The sequence below is a fragment of the Phascolarctos cinereus genome, unplaced genomic scaffold, assembly GCF_003287225.1.
Source record: "Phascolarctos cinereus isolate Bilbo 61053 unplaced genomic scaffold, phaCin_HiC Scaffold_7;HRSCAF=346, whole genome shotgun sequence".
Classification (NCBI taxonomy): Eukaryota; Metazoa; Chordata; class Mammalia; order Diprotodontia; family Phascolarctidae; genus Phascolarctos; species Phascolarctos cinereus.
The window spans coordinates 10443337-10463303 of NW_027556180.1; the positions used below are offsets into that span (position 1 = coordinate 10443337).

Sequence of the window (19967 nt, forward strand, 5' to 3'; positions counted from 1 at the left end):
GCTCCCTAAGGGTAGGGCCAATGTCCAACAATCCTTTGAATTTCCACTCGCCACCCTCCCCACCCTGAGCAGAGTAGAAGCCAACTGATTTCTTGTCTTCTTACCCTGGAGGTCTAGAAGGCAGCAGATGACGTCAATGGTGGACTGGCGTGTCCTCACTTGGGAGTCACAGGTATGTGGAGCCAGGAGTCCGATCAGAGTGCCAAACTGGCCAGATTTCAGGGGAATCTGTTTTTTAAGAAAGGGCAAATGGCTGGACTGATTAGAATCTGTATGTGTCTCTGTCTGTCTCTCTCTCCCTCTCTCTCTCTCTCTCTCTCTCTCTCTCTCTCTCTCTCTCTCTCTCTCTCTCTCTCTCTCTGTTCCTCTGTCTCTGTCTCTCTATCTGTCTCTGTCTGTCTCTTTGCCTCTGTCTCTGTCTGTCTCTGTATATCTCTCTCCCTCTCTCTCATATACCCTCTCACTTTCATTACACTCACAGGCTCAAATGTCAACCCAGAGAGGATTCAGTTTGGTGCTGAAAAATTAATTAGGAAACATTTCTTCCTCCTCTCAGTAGGAAGATGAGGACTGGGAGTGTGGAGTGTGGCATACACCATTGAGATGCATTCATTGTTACATGATTTAGATATAAAGGCTGGCACTATAAGCAAACTTGGAAAGCAAGGAATAGCTGACCTGTCAGATCTATGGAGAAGGGAAGAATTTATGACCAAACAAGAGATAGAGGACATTAAGAAATGCAAAATGGATTATTTTGATTACATTAAATTGAAAAGGTTTTGCACAAACAAAGCCAATACAACCAGGATTAAAAGGGAAGCAGAAAGCTGGGAAACAATTTTATAGCCAGTGTTTCTTAAAAAGGCCTCATTTCTAAAATATATAGAGAACTGAGTCAAATTTATAAGAGTACAAGTCATTCCCCAATTGATAAATAGTCAAAGGATATAAACTGGCAGTTTTCAGATGAAGAAATTAAAGCTCTCCATAGTCATTTTAAAAATGCTCTAAATCACTATTGATTAGAGAAACGCAAATCAAAACAACTCTGAGGTATCACATCACACCTATCAGATTGGCTAATATGACAAAACAGAAAAATTATAAATGTTGGAGAAGATGTGGGAAAATTGGAATATTAATGCATTGTTGGTGGAGTTGTGAACTGATCCAACCATTGTGGAGAACAATTTGGAACTATGCCCACAGGGCTATAAAAATGTGCATACCCTTTGACCCAGCAATAGCACTTCTAGGGCTACATTCCAAAGAGATCAAACAAATGGGAAAAGGACCCACATGTACAAAAATATTCACAGCAGCTCTTTTTGTGGTGGCAAAGAACTGGAAATTGAGGGGATGCCCATCAATTGGGGAATGGCTGAACAAGCTGTGGTAAATGAATGTAATGGAATACTATTGTGCTATAAGAAATGATGAGCAAAAAAAAAATTTTAATAAAAAGAAAGAAAAAAAAGAAACGATGAGCAGGGGGACTTCAGAAAAACCTGGAAAGACTTGTATGGATTGATTCAGAGTGAAGTGAGCAGAACCAGGAGAACGTTGTACACAGTAACAGCCACATTGCACAATGACTAATGTTGATAGACTTGGCTCTTCTCAACAATGCAAGGATCTAAGGCATCTCCAAAAGTCTCCCAAGGGAAAATGCCATCCGCATCCAGAGAAAGAACCATGGGACCTGAATGCAGGTGGAAGAAGATGATTTGCTCTCCTTTTCTTTTGTTGATTTGTTTTATTTCTTCTTTCTCGTGGTTCGTCCCGTCAGTTCTAATTCTTCTTTACATCATGACTAATGTGAAAATATGTTTAATATGAATGCATAAGTAGAGCCTATATCAGATGGCATGCCATCTTGGGAAGGGAGGAGGAGAGGGAGGGGGAGAAAATGTAAAACTCAAAATCTTGTGGAGATGAATGTGAAAAACTAAAAATTAATCAATTTTTTTAAAAGATGCATCTGTTGTCGGTTGGCTTTGTCCAAATGTTTCTGAGTTTGATTACAAGGCAGGGTTCAGAGCTGTTACTAATAGTCTTAATAGTAACTGATAGTTACTAATGGCTACAACTAGGGAATGACTTGTGTTCTTACAAATTTGACTTCGTTCTCTATATATTTTAGAAATGAGGCCTTTATCAGAAACACTGACTGTAAAAATTGTTTCCCAGCTTTCTGCTTCCCTTTTAATATTAGTTGCATTGGCTTTGTTTGTGCAGGGCTGTTAACTAATAGCTGCTAATAGCCCAGTCCTGCCTGGGCACTGCGAGGTAAAGGGACTTGCCCAGGGTTACACAGCCGCTGGCTGGCAAAATTAGGACTTGAACCCAGTACTGCCCCACACTGTTAGGTGCTTAACAATGGGCTCTCCGGGGGCCATGGACATTTTGAAACTTAATCCATATTACTGACATTTTCTCCATCACTTTCTTAAGTCCCAACAATCCACACAACTAAAACTAAAACTGTGCTTTGTAGTGTAGCATTTGCTGGCTTCAACAAGGGGCAAATGTTCACACTGAAAATTTAACAAGCAGCTCTCCAGAGCTGGTTAGCCAGCAAACCCTGGAACCCAAGTCTTCCACACTCCAAGGCCAGCCAGACAGCCAGACAGCCATTATTCCATGCTGACACCCCAAAAAGCCCTATTTTTAAAAAAAAAAAAACTTGTCTCCCTAAACGACCTTGGGCTGAGAGGGGGGAGTCAGGAAGACCTGAGTTAGAATCCTATCATAGTCGTACTCTGTGACCCAGAGTGAGTCACTTAACCTGTCTCGGCTTCCCCATCTGCAGAAAGGGGATAATATTATCCCCTACCTCCCACGGTTGTGTGAGAAGCCACTGTGCCCCCATCAATGTGTACAGAGCTTTGCAAACCTGAAACCATGCCGTACAAGCGTGAACTACCCAGCAGACCTGGAGCCTCCCCAGGAATCGTGAAACCCGCAGCATGTGGGGATCATGGAGCATGCGATGGAAAGGGACAGTTCCAGAGGAAAGGGGCGAGGAGAAGAGGACAAGGAGAACGTCATGAACTCCGATGGAGGCAGAGCATGCTCCCCTCAACCCCCAGACAGAGAGGTGAGGGACTGGGAGTGGATCCTCAGGCAGACATCGCGAGTCGCAGCCAAGGACGAAAGTTTTGTTACCAAGATTTGATTTGCATTTGTTTTTCAGTGGGGGTCAGGAGGCCAAGTGGGAGGGAGGGAAAATAAATGTTGGTTAATTGGGAAAGTGGTTTTTAAATCTTCTTTAAAACAAGTACGGTGAATGTAATTTAGGACTGCGGCTCCGCCACCTCTCAATGAGACCAGCCCCGGCCTGGGAGCTGTGCCGTCCCCGCCTCCCCAGGACCAGCGTTTCTCCAGACTCCATGGGCTAAGCCAGAGGCCGAGGCCTGGCCCGGGAGGTCTCCCGTACTCACCAGGATGGTGACGCCCTCCCTGTAGACCTGCAGGAGGTGAAGGCTCAGCATGACCGCTCTCTCGCGTTCCCAGTCCTTCTCCGAGTGTAACCACTTCTCAAGGAGCTGGCGGAGGGAGGGAGGTGAGAAAACAAGGGAGAAGCCCTGACAGCCTGGAAAACTGCGGGGCTCCCCCAGCCTTCTCCGGGGAAGGGGCCCCTCTGAGCCCGGGACAGTCTCCCCTACACTCAGCCATGAAGGGCCCTCAGACTCCCGCTAGGATTCCTGCACGCTCCTCTGGTGCAAACTGTTCTGTCCTCCAGGAACTATGGAAGCCTGGCCAGAAGGAGCAAGAGCTTTGGAGGCTCGTGCCCCAGCCCAAGATGCCCCACTCACGGCCACCACAGAGGGCAGCTTCTGTGGCAAGTGGGGAGCGGGGCTGTCCAAGACACTCACATGGAATGCCTCTTGGAGGCCCTTGGGGTCCAGCTCTCTTTCCAGGAGGCTTTGCATCAGCCTCATCAGGGCACTCATGGAGTTCTCGTACAATGTCTGCGACCAAGAGAAGAACCGAATGGGAGTCATGACACCCATGAGGAGATGACATGACCGTAGGGCCCCTTGGTCTGCCTGAGCCAAGGGAGAACAGCAGAGGGATTGGGAGGGGGGCTACCCCCCCCAAGGCTCCACAGGGAAGTCACATGGGAAGGAGGCTGCCCCCCAAGGCTCCATGGGGAAGACACATAGGAGGGGGGCTGGCTCCACAGGGAAGTCACTGAAATGCTTGGAGCCTCAGTTTCTCCTCTGTGAAATGAAAGGGTTCAAGGAGATGATGCAGGGGTCCCTTCCAACTTTCAAGCTATGACCCGGGGAAGGCTGACAATTATCAGGAGATTATTCTTGGCCTCATTGGCCAGAGGAGCAGACACAGAGGAGAGGCCACTTTGCCTTCCCTGCCATGACCAGGGAGACAGAGGAAGGTGGTCAGCAGGGCCCCCTTCCTCCCCAGGCTGCCTGTGGGGAGTTCCCAGAGAAGCAGCTCTGGTCTGGTCTGGTCTGCACCTGCCCTTGTCCTGAGACTCTGAGAGAGGGGTGGGGCTCTCCCTGTGGCAGGCCAGGGTGCCTGGGGGCACCCATTATCTCCATGGCTTTCCCTCTGTGGCTCCCTGTGTGAGCTTCTCTGCGAAGGTTTTGTTCATTGCTATAAATGGCCGCAGGTTGGTGGTAGGATCAGAGTGTCCCAAAGGGTGGGTCACAGGGTCAGCAATGGCTACAACCTGGGTGACACCCCCACAGCTCTTCCCGTGGTCTTGGGTGTGCCTGGGACCAGGCCAAGGAGCCCAACGTAGCCCGAGCCTCAGGCAATGTAACAGTCTGAAGTGGGGAGGTCCAATTCAGGACCCAGGTTAGCACAAACCTTCATCACTGAACAGATGAGGAAGCCTGAGACAAGAACTCACCTTGACCTGTTCACTGTCCTCTCCTGGAGGGGGGAGAGGGATTACGCACTGGACACTCCTGTCCATCAACTCGTGGTTTTCCTCAAGGGTAAAAGGAGGCCTCAGTTTGCTGGGGAGAGCAAGGGACAGTGAGGAGCTCGATGCTGGCCCAGCAGAAGCCCCACCCCTGGACAGGGTCCCATTATCCAAAGACAGACTGAAAGAAGATGCAATGGCCAACTTGCGGACTCAGGACAGGACTGCCCCCTCAATTCAGTGCAATTCAGCAAACATTGTCGGACACCTACTATGAGGAAGACAGCATGCTGGGCGAGCCTAAGAAGGAGAGGCCATGTGACCTACATCAGGTCCTCCAGCTAACGAGGAGGAGCACCACCTGGCTTAGAACTCTGATCCACAGCCAGAGAGGAGGAGCACGGCCTGGCCTAGAACCCTAAGTGACAGCCAGCAAGGAGGAGCTCAGCCTGGCCTAGAACCCCAAGTGACAGTCAGCAAGGAGGAGCTCAGCCTGGCCTAGAACCCCAAGTGACAGCCAGAAGGAGGAGCACAGTCTGGCCTAGAATCCCAATCTGCAGCTCCTGGTGCAACAGATCCTGCCTCAGACACATCCCAGCTGCTCAGCTCCAGGAGACCCACTCAAGCCCCTTGTGCCTCAGTTTCCTCACCTGCAAAATGAGGAGGTTGGACTTGTTAGCCTCTGTGGCCATTTCCAGCGATAAGCATATGATCCTGTGTCTCTGATTTCCCATTCCCACTCTTCACTCTCCCCAGCTGGCTTCCCCTGAATCCCAGCAACCTCCTGGACTCTCCTCAAGAGCTTCCCTCCCCCAGGTGGCCAATCTGGTCTAACCTGTTTTGTTTGTATCTTGGTCTGGCCAAAGCACAAGGACAGCACGGGGCTTGGGACGACGTGGTAAGCACTTACTGAATGGTCACTGAAGAGAGAGGTGGCTGGGGGAGAGAGTGGGAGGAGAGGAAAGGAGAGGAAGAGAGAGAAAGGAGGAGGAGGAGAAAGGAGGAGGAGGAGAGAGAAAGGAGGAGGAGGAGGAGAGAGAAAGAAGGAAGAAGAGAAAGGAGGAGGAGGAGAGAGAGAGAGAGAGAGAAAGGAGGAGGAGGAGAGAGAAAGGAGGAGAAAGGAGGAGGAGGAGAGAGAAAGAAAGAGGAAGAGAAAGGAGGAGGAAGAGAGAGAGAGAGAAAGGAGGAGGAGGAGGAGAGAGAGAGAGAGAGAAAGGAGGAGAGAGAAAGGAGGAGGAAGAGGAAAGAGAGAGAGAAAGGAGGAGGAAGAGGAAAGAGAGAGAGAAAGGAGGAGGAAGAGGAAAGAGAGAGAGAAAGGAGGAGGAGGTGGAGGAGGAGGAGGAGAGAGAGAGAAAGGAGGAGGAGGAGAGAGAAAGAAGGAGGAGGAGAAAGGAGGAGGAGGAGGAGAGAGAGAGAGAAAGGAGGAGGAGGAGAGAGAAAGGAGGAGAAAGGAGGAGGAGGAGAGAGAGAGAGAAAGGAGGAGGAGGAGGAGGAGGAGGAGAGAAAGAAGGTGGAGGAGAAAGGAGGAGGAGGAGGAGGAGAGAGAGAGAGAAAGGAGGAGGAGGAGAGAGAAAGAAGGAGGAGGAGGAGGACGAAGAGGAGGAGGAGGAGGAAGAGGAGAAAGAGGAGGAGGAGAGAGAGAGAGAAAGGAGGATGAAGAGGAGGAAGAGGAGAAGAGGAGGAGGAGGAGGAAGAGGAGGAGGAGGAGGAAGAGGAGGAGGAGGAGAGAGAGAGACAGAGAGAGAGAGAGATGGATGGAGATATAGACAGATGGATTCATGGATTGATGCATGGATGGAGAGATGGGTGGATGGAGTGAGACAGACAGACAGACAGACAGACAGATAGATAGATAAATAAAAGAGTGAGTGAGCATTCATCACATTTATCAAGGACTTGCCCTGTGATGGGCCCTTTGCCAAGAGCTACATTTACAAATATAAGTAAACCATACGTCCCTACCCTGAAGGAAAACACCAGGGGAAGAAAGCATGTCTGAGGACGATGATGGCAGAAGGCCCTCATGGGGCTGAGGAGGGGGGTTGCTGTAGAGGTGAAGACCAGACAGTGAGTTGAGCGGGACATGAAGTGGCAATGTCTGGGCCCTCCCCTGAGCAGGCTGTTATTTGACACCCGAGGGCACAGGACTGGCATGAAGCTGCTGCTCCTGCTTCCTCCCCAGTAATGAGGCTGATGTGCCCGTGGCCCAGTCAGTCAGCTGGGTGTGGGCACCCACGCTCTGGCTAGAGACCCCAGTGCCCTTCCCCTGGGCATCCCCTCCACATCTTGCTGCCCTTCACACTCGGCTCTACCCAGCTGGGTTAGCAGGCGATGGCTGGTTTGCACTTCTGCCTTCAATGGAAAAGAGCTGAGCTTCCTGCAGCCACTGGGACAGGAAGGGAGGAAGGAAGGTCAGCTGTCTATGCCTTTGGATGACATCTTATTAAATGTTAGGCTACTTCTCACCCACCAGGCCTCTGAGATGCTCACAGCATCTCACCTGAGCTCTTTCTTTATCTGCCCATCACCCCAGAAGGGCAGGAAGTATCATCTCCACTTCCCAGAAGAGGGAGCTATCAACCACGGGGCACCGAGAGCTCCCTGCCTCAGCAGCAGAACTTGGACCCAGCTTGGCTCTGGAACTTCCCATGATGCCTCCCAGGCCTGCCCCAGTCACCAACGTCCACAGTAATGTCACGCGCGTGCGCTCATGTGCACACACACACACACACACACACACACACACACACACACACACGCCTGTGCCCTGGATGGGAGAGGTTGCGTGCCTATCCACTAAGTGCATGACGTAGGCCGCCCTATTATGGCGGTTTCCAGGGAATCAATTTGCCTGTCAGGGTGACAGCCTCTGCGTCATCCTCCTGTTTTGTAAGCCCCTGGACTAGTCCGGACATGTCCAAGGCAAGCCCAGGAGAGCCGAGGTGCCGCAGGAGTCGGGCCCGTGGGCCTTCTCAAAATACTTCTCCAGCGGACAGCAGAGTTATGGGACAAAGGCCGGTTGGGTTACAGGGCCCCTAGGATTCCAAACAAGAGGCCATCATCACGAAGTCCAACCTCCCCGTTTTACAGATGGAGGAAATGAGGCCTGAGACGGAAGGGGCTTGCTCCAGATTCCAAAGATAATAAGTGACAAAGGAGGGAAGATGGCCGTGCCTCCCAGTCCCGTCTGTGTCAGCAGGAGGATCTCAGAGGTCACCTAATGAAGCTCTCGTCTTTAATCAACGTGAGCCAGGAGGCTCACAACACACAGGGCGTGAGCAGCCTGTTCGATACACTGGGTTCCCTTTCCCTGGACACTTGCCCCATCTTCCCAGACCCCAGGGTCAGACTGTCCCTGGCCTATAAAGATAGTGGCTGGCTTCCTCCCCCCAGGAAGCCGGGCCTGGTTTACTTCAGCTGTCACTCTGACCATGAGAAGCTCTCAATGCCGCCCTCCCTCCTCCTCTCAGGCCATCTCCCTGAAGGAATCAGTCCCTCAGTCACGCTTTCTTGGAACTCTGTCCCTAGGATGGTGAGTTGTCGCCCAGCCGTGAGAAGGCAAAGGGCATTCCGATGATAATGTGGGTTCCGAGGGCCGATCTCCGAGATGGGGCCACGCCTGCCTCTCGCACGCAGACTCAGCCTACCTGAGGCGCCAGAGCGCAGTCATTGTCAGGCAGCGCACAGGAGACACCAGCGTGTCCAGAGGCTCTGTCTTGAGGATCACCTGCCCAGTACAAACGAGGAAGCGAGTAAGAATGACGATGATCCTAATCATGGTAACAGGCACACAGAGCCCTTTAGAGCTTTACTGTCACCACGGTATCATCGTCCCCATTTTAGATGCAGACACTGAGGCTCAGGGAGTTGCAATGATTTATCCACAGCCCCACAATTAGCCAAGGATTTATTTGGCACCTCTTACTTGCCAGTCACTTGTCTTGGTACTGGGGTTACAAGTATAAACAATGAAACAATCCCTAGCCAAAATGAGCATCCGACACGAGTTTCAAGTCCTGTCTTCTGACGCCAAGTCCATAGCTCTAACCATTGTGGAACACTGTCTCTCCACATTAAACAGAAAATCTGCCTAGTCCTTAGCTCACTTTCCAGAGGTCGTCCGCCCCTTCCCTTTGAGCATCATGGCCCCCCAGACTGTGCAATAGCACCCCCCAAAATCCCAGACCAGGCCCCAGAAGGAAGCCACCCCAAGGCCCCCCGCTCATGCTCAGCACTCCTAACCCAGGGACTCCCAGATCCAGGGTTCTGTGTGGCTGGCCAGGGAGGCCCAAGGGTCTTTTAAATGCACACGAGAAAATACAGAGCATTACAAAGGAAACCAACTATACTGAAACACTCGTACTAAAGAATTTCAAATGAGGTCACAGCCTCCTGGTTAAGACCCCTGCAGTCTAGAACCGCCCCCACATGCCTGATGAGGAAAAAAGGAGTTTGGGAGCAAGGTCTTCACCCTAGCCCCCTCAGCCCTGTTCTCAGCCTCCCTCGATTATTCTCTGCTCTGCATGTGTGTCTCTGTCTCTGGCACCACACACATGCTCACACACACACACACACACACACACACACATACATACATACATTCACACTCTCACATATACACACACTCTCTCACACACATAATCTTTGTCATACACACACTCTGTCACACACACACACACACTCTCTCATACACATGCTCACACAGTCACATAGACACACTCACACACATACTCTCACACATCCTCTGTCATACACACTCTCACACACTCACACCCTCTTTCTCACACACTCTCACATATACTCTCACACACTCATGCACTCACATACGCACACTCACACATTCTTTCTCACACACACTCTCACACATTCTCTCACACATACACACTCGCACACTCTCATACACACACTCACATATACTCTCACACACACTCATACCCTCTTTCTCACACACTCTCACATATACTCTCACACACTCATACGCACTGACATATGCACACTCTCACATACACACACTGTCACACACACACACACTCTCACATACATACACACTCACATTCTTTCTCACACACATACTCTCACATATACTCTCACATTCTCTCACATATACACACACACTCACACACTCACATACACACACTCATACGCTCTTACATACACACACTCACAGACATACTCATACACACACTCACGTATACTCTCACACACACTCACACCCTCTTTCTCACACCCTCTCACATATACTCTTACACACTCATACGCATTCACATACGTACACTCTCACATACATACTCTCACATACACACACACAGTCACACACATTCTTTCTCACACACATACTCTCACATACACTCTCACACATTCTCACATATACACACACACACTCACATACACACACTCACAGACATACTCATACACACACTCTCACATATACTCTCACACACACACTCACACCCTCTTTCTCACACACTGTCACATATACTCTCACACACTCATATGCACTCACACTCACACCACACATCACACATCTCACACACTCACACATTCTCTCACACACATTCTCTCACATATACATACTCACACACTCTCACATACACACACTCACACACACACACACACATACACCTCTCTACTACTCCTGGGTCCTCAGTGTACATCTCATTAGAGGGAGCCCAGGCCCCCAATTCCCACTCATGAAGGGGCCCCAAGCAAAAGCCAGGAGCTCTGGAAATGGAATTGTCCTTGCCTGCTGCTGCAATCAGCCTGTCCAACGGCCAGGCCCAGACAGTCCCAGGAACATCTCCCAGTCCCCCCAAAATCAGGCAGAACCCGCTCCCAGCTTACCATGAGGTTAGCTGTGAGCTCTGGTTTGTAGGCATAGTCAAAGTCCACTTTGCCCAAGGCCTGGATGGCCAGACAGATCTGAATGATGCTCTGGACGAAGGCTAGCTTCAGAGAAATGTCCTGCGACCGCAAGGATGGGGCAGGAGCCACAGCCCAAGAGGAAAAAGGAAGCTGTGTCATGATGGAAGAGCTGTGGACTCCCACCCCAGGGCACCTGGCTTCTCTTTAGCATGCAGGAAGCTCCAGGGGCACCCAGGAGGCAGGGGAGACCCGCTGGCCTCCTCCCTTGGACACCTCAGTCAGCCTCACTGCCCTGAGCTGCCCCCTCCCAGAGGACACACATGCCAGACCCAAGCCCAAACCCCCGGGATCACGTGGGAGGCAGGGGAGACCCGCTGGCCTCCTCCCTTCGACACCTCAGTCAGCCTCACTGTACCCAAGCTGCCCCCTCCCAGAGGACATATATCTCTGGGAGACCCAGGCCCAAGCCCCCGGGGATCACCTGGGAGGCAGGGGAGACCCTCTGGCCTCCTCCCTTAGACACCTCAGCCAGCCTCACTGCCCCAAGCTCTGGGAGACCCAGGCCCAAGCCCCCGGAATCACCTGGCAGCTGGTGGCATAGTGATGCAGGATCTTCCTGGTGATGTCCCTCTCCACAAGGGACAGGAGCATCCTTGGGTGGCAGTGAGCAGCCACACTGCTATACATCACCATGAGGGCACTCTTCACCACCTCCCTCCTCCAGGGGTGGTCACTCTGAAAGGGAGCAAAGAAGCCCTGTCAGTCCTGGCCTCCCAGTAAGAAGGTCTGAGAGCTCAAGGACCTCGAACCCAGGCCCTTCACTTTACAGATAGGGAAACTGAGGCCCCTGAGCCCCAGGGTTGACAGCTGCTGGACTTCCCTTCTCTTGCTCAGAGAGACTGCTCCCTCTCCCCACAGCCCTGAAATGCTCTCTGAGGCTCTCAAATTAGGAGACTCTGAACCTCCCCCACCCCACCAAGCCCCTGTTTTGGTGCTTTAGTCCCTCTCCCAACAAATCACATTCTTGGTAGAGAGCTTGCATTTGCTTTTCAGATGCACGAGGAGCAGGGCAGCTCAGCAGAGAGAGCCAAGGGGCTAGAGGCCCTGGGTCCAGATGCCCCTTTTTATTTATTGCTTGTAGGACCATAGGAGAGTCCCTGGAACTTCTCCCGACCTCTGCAGACAGATGACCGCTAAGCCCCTCCCACTATAGATCCAAGATTCTTTGTTGCGCCCCCCCCCCGACTAGAATGTAGTTGAGGGTAGGGGCCATTTTTCATTTTTCAAGCACCAGCATGCAGCAGGTGCTCAATCATTGAATTGGATGGTTTGAATCACTGATGGCGTGACATAGGAGATGGGGGAGCCACCCTGATGCCCACAGGCAGGGCTTCCAGGTCCACAGTGATGGGCCTGAAAGGGTCTCCTTCCCCTATGTACCCCAGCCCCCCGACCCAGTAAAGTCACTGAGTCTTAGCGTAGGGAGGAATTTCAGTGACCAGCTGCACCCCTCATTTTGCAGATGAGCACAGTGGGGCACAGAGGAGGGTGAGCCGGACCCTCCCTCCAGCTTCTGACCAGGCTCCCGTGAATCATCCAGCCATGGGTGCTGCGATTCTGGGCCCCCAGAGTCTGGCCTCCTCCTCCCCCCCAGAGGCCCTCACCCTCCAGGCACTAATGTGCCAGGAATCCTCCGTCTCCTGAATTTTCTCTTCAAACTCTTGGAGCACATGGAGCACGGTGACCACCTGGCCCCTGGTGCAGAGTCCCAAGCAAAGGATCACTCCCTGGAAAGGGGAAGAGGACAGGGGTGATGAAGGAGGAACAGCAGGGAGAGCATGGGCTGCTAAGTTGGCCTGGCCGGTGAGGGGCCCAGCCCTCCTGGGCTTGGGGCAGAGGGGTCACTGCCAGCTCCCCAGAGAAATCAGAGAACCCCAAATGGCAATGTGGGAAAGAACCTCAGAGGCCAGGTCTCTGGCCTGGAGTCCCCTACAGCACTCTGAAGTCGGGGGATCTTCCCCCTTTGGTGCATCCTGGACCCCTTGGGCAGTTGGCCTGAGAAAACCCACGCACTCACCTTTCTCCAAATCATGTTTTTAAATGCATAAGACATATAGAATTACCAAGGAGGCCGAATTACTGAAATACAGTTATCGATATTGTTTTTAAACACATTCACAAACCCTGGGTAAGAACCCTCCCTGCTCCAAGGGCTCATCAAGTCTGGGCCTGAGGACCTCCCCAAGGGAGAAACTACTGCCTCCTGAGACAGCCTGGCCCACTCTGGGAAAGCTCACACTGTTAAGGAAGGTTGCTCCTGACTCCAAACCCAAATGCATCTCCAGCTTTTACCGGTCCCTGCTCTCCCTTCCACTAGGGGCCATTGGGAACAAGTCTCACGCCTGCTCACTCAGCCTGAATCTCTTCTCCAGGCTGCACCAGCCAAAGGAGGGCCTTCCCTCCCTGGGTGCCTGTGCCTGGATGCCCTCCCACTCACCAATGCCCTGTGCCCAGGCATGAGCCCCACAGCACAGCAGAGGACAGCCCGTCAACGTGGAAGCTGCCACGCTAGGGCCTTCCCACCCTGGGCGGCTGTGCCTGGACACCCTGCCACTCACCAGTGCCCTATGCCCAGACATGACCCCCACAGCACAGTGGAGAACAGCCGTGAATGTGGAAGCTGCCAGGCTAGGGCCTTCCCACCCTGGGTGGCTGTGCCTGGAAGCCCTCCCGCTTACCAATGCCTTGTGCCTGGGCGTGACCCCCACAGCACAGTAGAGGGCAGCCCATGAATGTGGGATCTGCTGGGCCGGGGCCTCACCTCCCGGTCAAAGTCGTTGCCATAATCTGTCTTGTGCAGCAGCTCCATGAGCTGGGTCTCCACCTTGTCAGCCTCCTGCCCCGTGGCCAGTGTGAAGCCCAGTGCCCGGTACAGGAAGGCCTGGGAGGAAAGGGAGCTCCTGAGGCTGAGACATCCCCACAAAAGATCGAGCCCAGAATCTCATCTTCTGAAGAGATAAGATTCATAAGCCACTAGGGGGGCAGAGACCTTGATGATCCCAGGGGACAACTCCCGCATTTTAAAGATGGGAAAACTGAGGCCCCCTCCAAGCTCCAGGGTGGGGAGACAGGCTTCAGAGCCCCTGGGCCAGGGCTCTGCCCCCTACCCACACTAGCTGACATCTCCACAGAGCCTGGTGAGGAAGGCACCTGGTGACCAATCCTATCCCAGGGGACAGACAACTCCCGACAGAGGTGGGGGGCTCAGGGTGCTGAATGAGGCATATGCTCTGGGCATCTGCTTTGTCTGACTGTTCTGGCTTGCTCCAGGAGTTTTGTTTTTCTTTTTCTTTTTCTCCATATGGGGAGAGGAAAGGAGTGAGAGGAAGAGAACATCTAAGCTGGTCAATTTAAAAAACTTAAATGAAAAACCACTTCAGATACATTATCTCACTGAGACAAGTCAGGGAAGGCAGTGTGGGCCAGTGGACTTGGAGTCCAAGGACCTGAGTTTGAATCCCAGCTGGGACAACTTCATGAGACCCTGGGCAACATCTCACCTCAATGAGCCTCAGTTTCTCCATCTGTAAAATGAGGGCGCTAAGCTAAATGTCCGCTATGTCCCTTCAAGCTCAGTGATCCCAGAAGTAGCTGTTAATGTGATTCCTATTATACAGATGAAGAAACTGAGGCCCAGAGAGGGCAAGGAGCTTATGTAAGGTCACCCAGGGAGTTCGTGATGCCTCTCTGGAGGGAACGTCCCTCGGGCCCCATTCTCTGTGGATAGGCCCCCATCTGTCGTTCACCATTGTCACCACTCGTTGCCTCTTTCATGGGGACGCAGACTACCAGAGCAATCATCGCATCCAAAGCCGTCATCCTAGGGGTGGGGGAACTGAGGCAGAGGCTGGCCCAAGGTCACCTGCCGTGACAGCTCATCTCCCCCATCGGCCCCTGGAAACAGCGACCACCCGAGCACCCCCTTCTTTGCCGCCTTCTCGGGGCAGGTGGAGAGCCCACCTTCTCCACCGAAGGGCTCTTGTAGCTGACGATCTGGTGGTTCAGCTCCTGGCTCAGCCGCAGGCTCCATGTGGTCCCCTGCGTCCTCTTGAGGGAGATCCTCAGAAACTGCAAACGAGACAGACAGCCCTGTCAGTCTGGCCGGGAGCAGGAGGGAGCGCCACTCAGTCACCCTTAGCACACTTAATAACTCTGCAGACGTCCAGAACTGCGATTTCATCGGCCACATGAAAGCCCAGCACGGGAGACTTCCTCCACCAGTGCCGAGCAATCAGCCCTCTGGAAGAGTAGCCTTGCCCAGGATGTGGGGTCCTAGACAAGGGGCCTCGGAGGTGATCTAGCCCAGTCACGTAGCTGGGGTCAGAACCCAAGGGAACCCGGCTCCTCCGACTCCCCCGTCTGTCCACTGAACCCATGGCCTTCCCGGCCTCCCAGACTCCAAAGCTGTCCCTCTACCCAGTACCCACTCTGCCCACCCTGCCTCCCAGTCCTCGCACCCGCAACAACAAAGATACCAGTTCGTGGCATTTCCCTAGTGCCTTACTGTTTGCAAAGCACTGTACAGACATTGTCCCATCTGGGCCTCGCAACAACCCTGAGCTATACCTGCTGCCAGAGACTATTCTCATCTCCTTCTCACAGGTAAGGGAAAGGAGCCTCAGAAAAGCAGAGTGTCGGCAGGGTTCGAGCCCAGGGCTCTCTTGACTGTAAGTCTACCCCGCCACACAGCCTGAGGCAGAAGGGGCTTTCCTCCCACCTCCATCAGAGCCATCTGACACACCCACAAGGTAGGTGCTTGGTCAGTATTTAATGACTAAGTGGTGATGGAAGAAGTTTCTTGGAATCCCCAAAGACCTCTAAAGCCTAGGGCTGCAGGACATCTTGGGTGGGCATACCACAGAGGAAAGAGCTCGGGAGGCAGAGTCCCGGGTTCAAATCCCGACTCTGTCCCTTCCTGCCTGTATGGCCCTTGGTTTCCTCATCTGTGAAATGGACTCCTTCTGGCTCTAGACCATCCCCCCAACTGCCCCTCCCCACCCATCCCACTACCTGGATCAGCTTGTCCTCCCAGGTCTTCTGGTTCCATGTATACTGGGTGTGCTCTACAGAAAGGATGGAACGGAGGTGCGTCTTGAGCGCCTTCCCTCTCCTCAGCCTCTTCCCAGCAGTGGAAAGGGATGAGCAGTCAGTCAGCCAAGTTACAAGCATTTACTGAGCACCTGATGTGTGCGAGGCACTGCATAAGACAGTGAGAGCACAAGGGCGAAAGAGAAACAGCCTCCGCCCGCCTGGAGCTGAGATTGCACTGGGGGAGAACGCACCCGCGAAGAGGTACGCAGATGGTGCAAGGAGGAGGTAAGCTTAGAGGAGGCGGGACAAGGACACCGTCAGAAGGGAAGGGCGTGACTACACCAAGAGCCGACGCTTCTGGAGCGACTGCGACACAGCCTCCTGACAACCCCATGAGAGAAGCGTGACGTGGCTTACCAGACCCATTTTACAGATGGGGAAACCAAGGCTTCATGACAGAGAGCTGGGGAAAGGACATCGAGCTAAGGAAGCCGACCACGGAGGGATCAGAGGATGTGGGCAAGGCCACCCCAGTTCTGTAGCAGGGCCTGGTGCTGGGACATCACACCAACATCACACCACTGCCACCATCACTAAGGAAGCCGACCACGGAGGGATCAGAGGATGCGGGCAAGGCCGCCCCGTGCTCCGTGTCTGAGGCAGGGCTCGGTGTGGGGACATCACACCAACGTCACCCAACGTCACACCAACACCACACCAACACCACACCACTGCCACCATCGCTAAGGAAGCCGACCACGGAGGGATCAGAGGATGTGGGCAAGGCCGCCCCAGTTCTATAGCAGGGCCTGGTGCTGGGACATCACACCAACATCACACCACTGCCACCATCACTAAGGAAGCCGACCACGGAGGGATCAGAGGATGCGGGCAAGGCCGCCCCGTGCTCCGTGTCTGAGGCAGGGCTCGGTGTGGGGACATCACACCAATGTCACCCAATGTCACACCAACACCACACCACCACACCACTGCCACCATCACTAAGGAAGCCGACCACGGAGGGATCAGAGGATGCGGGCAAGGCCGCCGCCGTGCTCCGTGTCTGAGGCAGGGCTCGGTGTGGGGACATCAGCAACGTCACCCAACGTCACACCAACACCACACCAACACCACACCACTGCCACCATCGCTAAGGAAGCCGACCACGGAGGGATCAGAGGATGCGGGCAAGGCCGCCCCGTGCTCCGTGTCTGAGGCAGGGCTCGGTGTGGGACATCACACCAACGTCACCAACGTCACACCAACACCACACCAACACCACACCACTGCCACCATCGCTAAGGAAGCCGACCACGGAGGGATCAGAGGATGCGGGCAAGGCTGCCCCATGCTCCATGTCCGACACGGGGCCTAGGGAGCAGACATCACACCATGTCACACCACTGCCACCATCCCACCCCTAGCAACTCTCTCAGAATCAAACAGCAGCTACTGAGAGTCCCTGGGCACAAGCATCGGAGGGCCCTGGGGGAATTACAGACAAATGACAAGCCTCAATGAAGACACCTACTGTATGTCTGGCACATAGGAGGCACTTAATCAATGCTAACTGATTTGGGGGGGGGATAAGATAATGATATTTCCTAAGCACCAACTGTATGCAGGACCTGCTTGAAGGATACCTTCTGAGGCCGCTTTCCAATGGACAGACGCACCCCCAGGTGCCTCACCTTCCAGGTACTGAATCAGAGCAGGAATCTCAGCTTCCCATAGGTCTGCCATGGAGGGGGCGATACTCTGGTGCAGGGTCTTGAGCAGCTGGAGCATGGCCACCCCGCGGCCCTCCCCCTTGTAAGGGGCCGAGAGAAGCACCTGCGGTGGGGAGGAGAGCAGACAAGGACAGCTGAGCCTGCAGTCTGCGGGTCAGAGTCAGGCGGAGGTTCCTCTCAGGAGACATGAAGCCATTTGGGGGAGGTAGGGCTCAGCATGAAATAGGAGCCTAGGATGGACAGGAGGAGGGCCTCGGGACAGACCAGAAGTCATAACTCTGAGCCAGGGACACAGGCTCTCACATCAGGTATCTCACATCTCACAGGGCATCTTCTCTGCAACTCCACATCTGATCCCCCCAAAACAAATCTCCTCCACCTTCCTCCCTCACTGCACACAAAGATGGTCAGTGTGCCCATTCCAAATGAGCCAAGGACATTTGGAAATGCCACTAAGCTCAGGACATCCCCCTGCCAGGTGGTCTGTATCTTGGGATTCTTCCTGAACCCTCCTCACTCCCAGCCACCCCCAAAGGAGCGCCGCCTGGAGTAAAGTCAGGCAGGACCCCTCTCTGGTGGGCATCGGAGACAGGGAAGGGATGAGCAAATGCTCACCCTGCCCAGTCACCAGCAGGGTCAGCCTACTCACCAGGAGCCGGGCCAGAAGCTTCTGAGGAGCAGGGAGTTCCACTGGAAAGAAGAGCAAGCCACGTCACGATCAGGCCGGGCATGGACCATTTGGTGCCAGTCTCGGCACCATGCAGAACAGGTGGCTTAAGGGACCCCAAAGAGATCTGGTTCATAAATATCACCCCAAGGACTCTCTCAGCATCAACCCTGGTGAAAATCTGAAGGCAGGGGGCAGCTAGCGGACACAGTGGATAGAGCGCCGACCCTGGAGTCAGGAGGACCTGAGTTCAAATCCAGCCTCAGACCAAACACTTGACACTTGCTAGCTGTGTGACCCTGGGCAAGTCACTTAACCCCACCTGCCTTAAAAAATAAAAAATAATAATAAAAACCTGACGGCAGTTAGGTGGCAAATCTGGTTAGACCAACCTGTTATACCACATGCCCCAATAAATTCCAAATTGGTAAATTATCAAAATATAATAGGACATCGCACCACTAAAACAATTAAAGGACAATGGAAATTAAAGTCTTTCACAGCGGAAAACAAGGGAAGAATTCAACAACCTATCAGTCAACTAGTCTCCAAAGAGCCACCAGGAGCCAGGCACCATGCCAGACACTGAGAACACGCCTGTAACAAAGCAAACAGCCCCTGCTCGTGAGCAGTTTGCTTTCCAGTGGGAGAGATGACCAGCACAGATGTAAGGATACAGAGAACGTATTAAAAAATAATTAAATACAAGAGCGTTTGGGGGGGAAGGCTTTAGCTGGGGAGATCCAGACAGGCTTTCTAGAGAAGACGGTGCTGAGCTGTGTTCCAAAGGCAGAGGTGAGGAGGGTGTGCATTCCAGGCATGAGATGGAAAGGTCTGGAGGTGGGAGATAACGGGCGCGAAGCACAGGGAGAGGACCGTTTGGTCGGACCACAGAAGGAGGGAGGGGCAAATAATGCCCAGTGAGTCACTGTTGGAGGGACTCAGGACCATAGAGGCAGGGAGGCGGCTCAGGGGGATGGAGCACTGGGCCTGGAGTCAGAAAGACTTCAGTTCAAATCTGCCTCAGTCACTTCCTATCAGTGTGATACTGGGCAAGTCACTTAACCACTGTGCCTCAGCTACCTCATCTGCAAAATGGGATAATGACAGCACTCCCTTCTCAGGCTTATCGTGAGAATCTAATCAGACGATATTCGCAAAGCTCTCAGCTCAGTGCTTGGCATGCAGTAAGTGCCATGGAAATGTCAGTCATTACTATTATTTTTACATGGACATACTAATTCAGTGCTGAAAGAGGAAGTGCAGCCATTCGGGAAAACAGTCGGGAATGGTGTCCTGACCCAGGGTCTCATTCCTGGGGGCACGTCCCAGGGAGGTGAGCCCAGAAAGGTCCCGCACAGACCAAAACGTTCCCAGCATCCCGACCTGCGGGAGCTGCTAACAGCTGGAGAGCGGCTGAACGAGCTGTGGTGTAGGGGTGAGATGAATGCACGAAAGGCACTTGGTGGAATGCGATTATGCTCAAGGAGCTCCAAATACGCAGAACTCAGAGAAACAGAGGAAGGCTTGCAGAAGCCAGCGGAGCCCAAGAGAAGGGCGAGGCCCAGCACTCTGATCTCCAGGCGGGACATCATTACATTATGTTATAATAGAGTATGCTACGTTCTACACAGTGTGATGTCTGTTATGCATATCATATGTGGTATACTGTCGTGTATCAAATGTTGCGATGACGACGCTAAGCGAGACCAGTGTT

General features: G+C 53.1%; 1 protein-coding gene across 1 annotated transcript in view; it reads right to left on the minus strand.

The window, feature by feature from the left end:
- MROH2A (maestro heat like repeat family member 2A) overlaps positions 1-19967 on the minus strand; it is a 61652-nt gene that overhangs the window by 17088 nt on the left and 24597 nt on the right. The window contains exons 16-28 of the mRNA XM_078147474.1: positions 18233-18273; positions 17545-17686; positions 15833-15885; positions 14783-14890; positions 13584-13703; positions 12427-12549; positions 11345-11497; positions 10742-10861; positions 8548-8627; positions 4886-4994; positions 3882-3977; positions 3447-3551; positions 105-228 (exon numbers count right to left, since the gene is read on the minus strand). Coding sequence (XP_078003600.1) covers positions 105-228; positions 3447-3551; positions 3882-3977; positions 4886-4994; positions 8548-8627; positions 10742-10861; positions 11345-11497; positions 12427-12549; positions 13584-13703; positions 14783-14890; positions 15833-15885; positions 17545-17686; positions 18233-18273 — 1374 coding nt within the window. The remainder of the gene's footprint in view (positions 1-104; positions 229-3446; positions 3552-3881; positions 3978-4885; positions 4995-8547; positions 8628-10741; positions 10862-11344; positions 11498-12426; positions 12550-13583; positions 13704-14782; positions 14891-15832; positions 15886-17544; positions 17687-18232; positions 18274-19967) is intronic.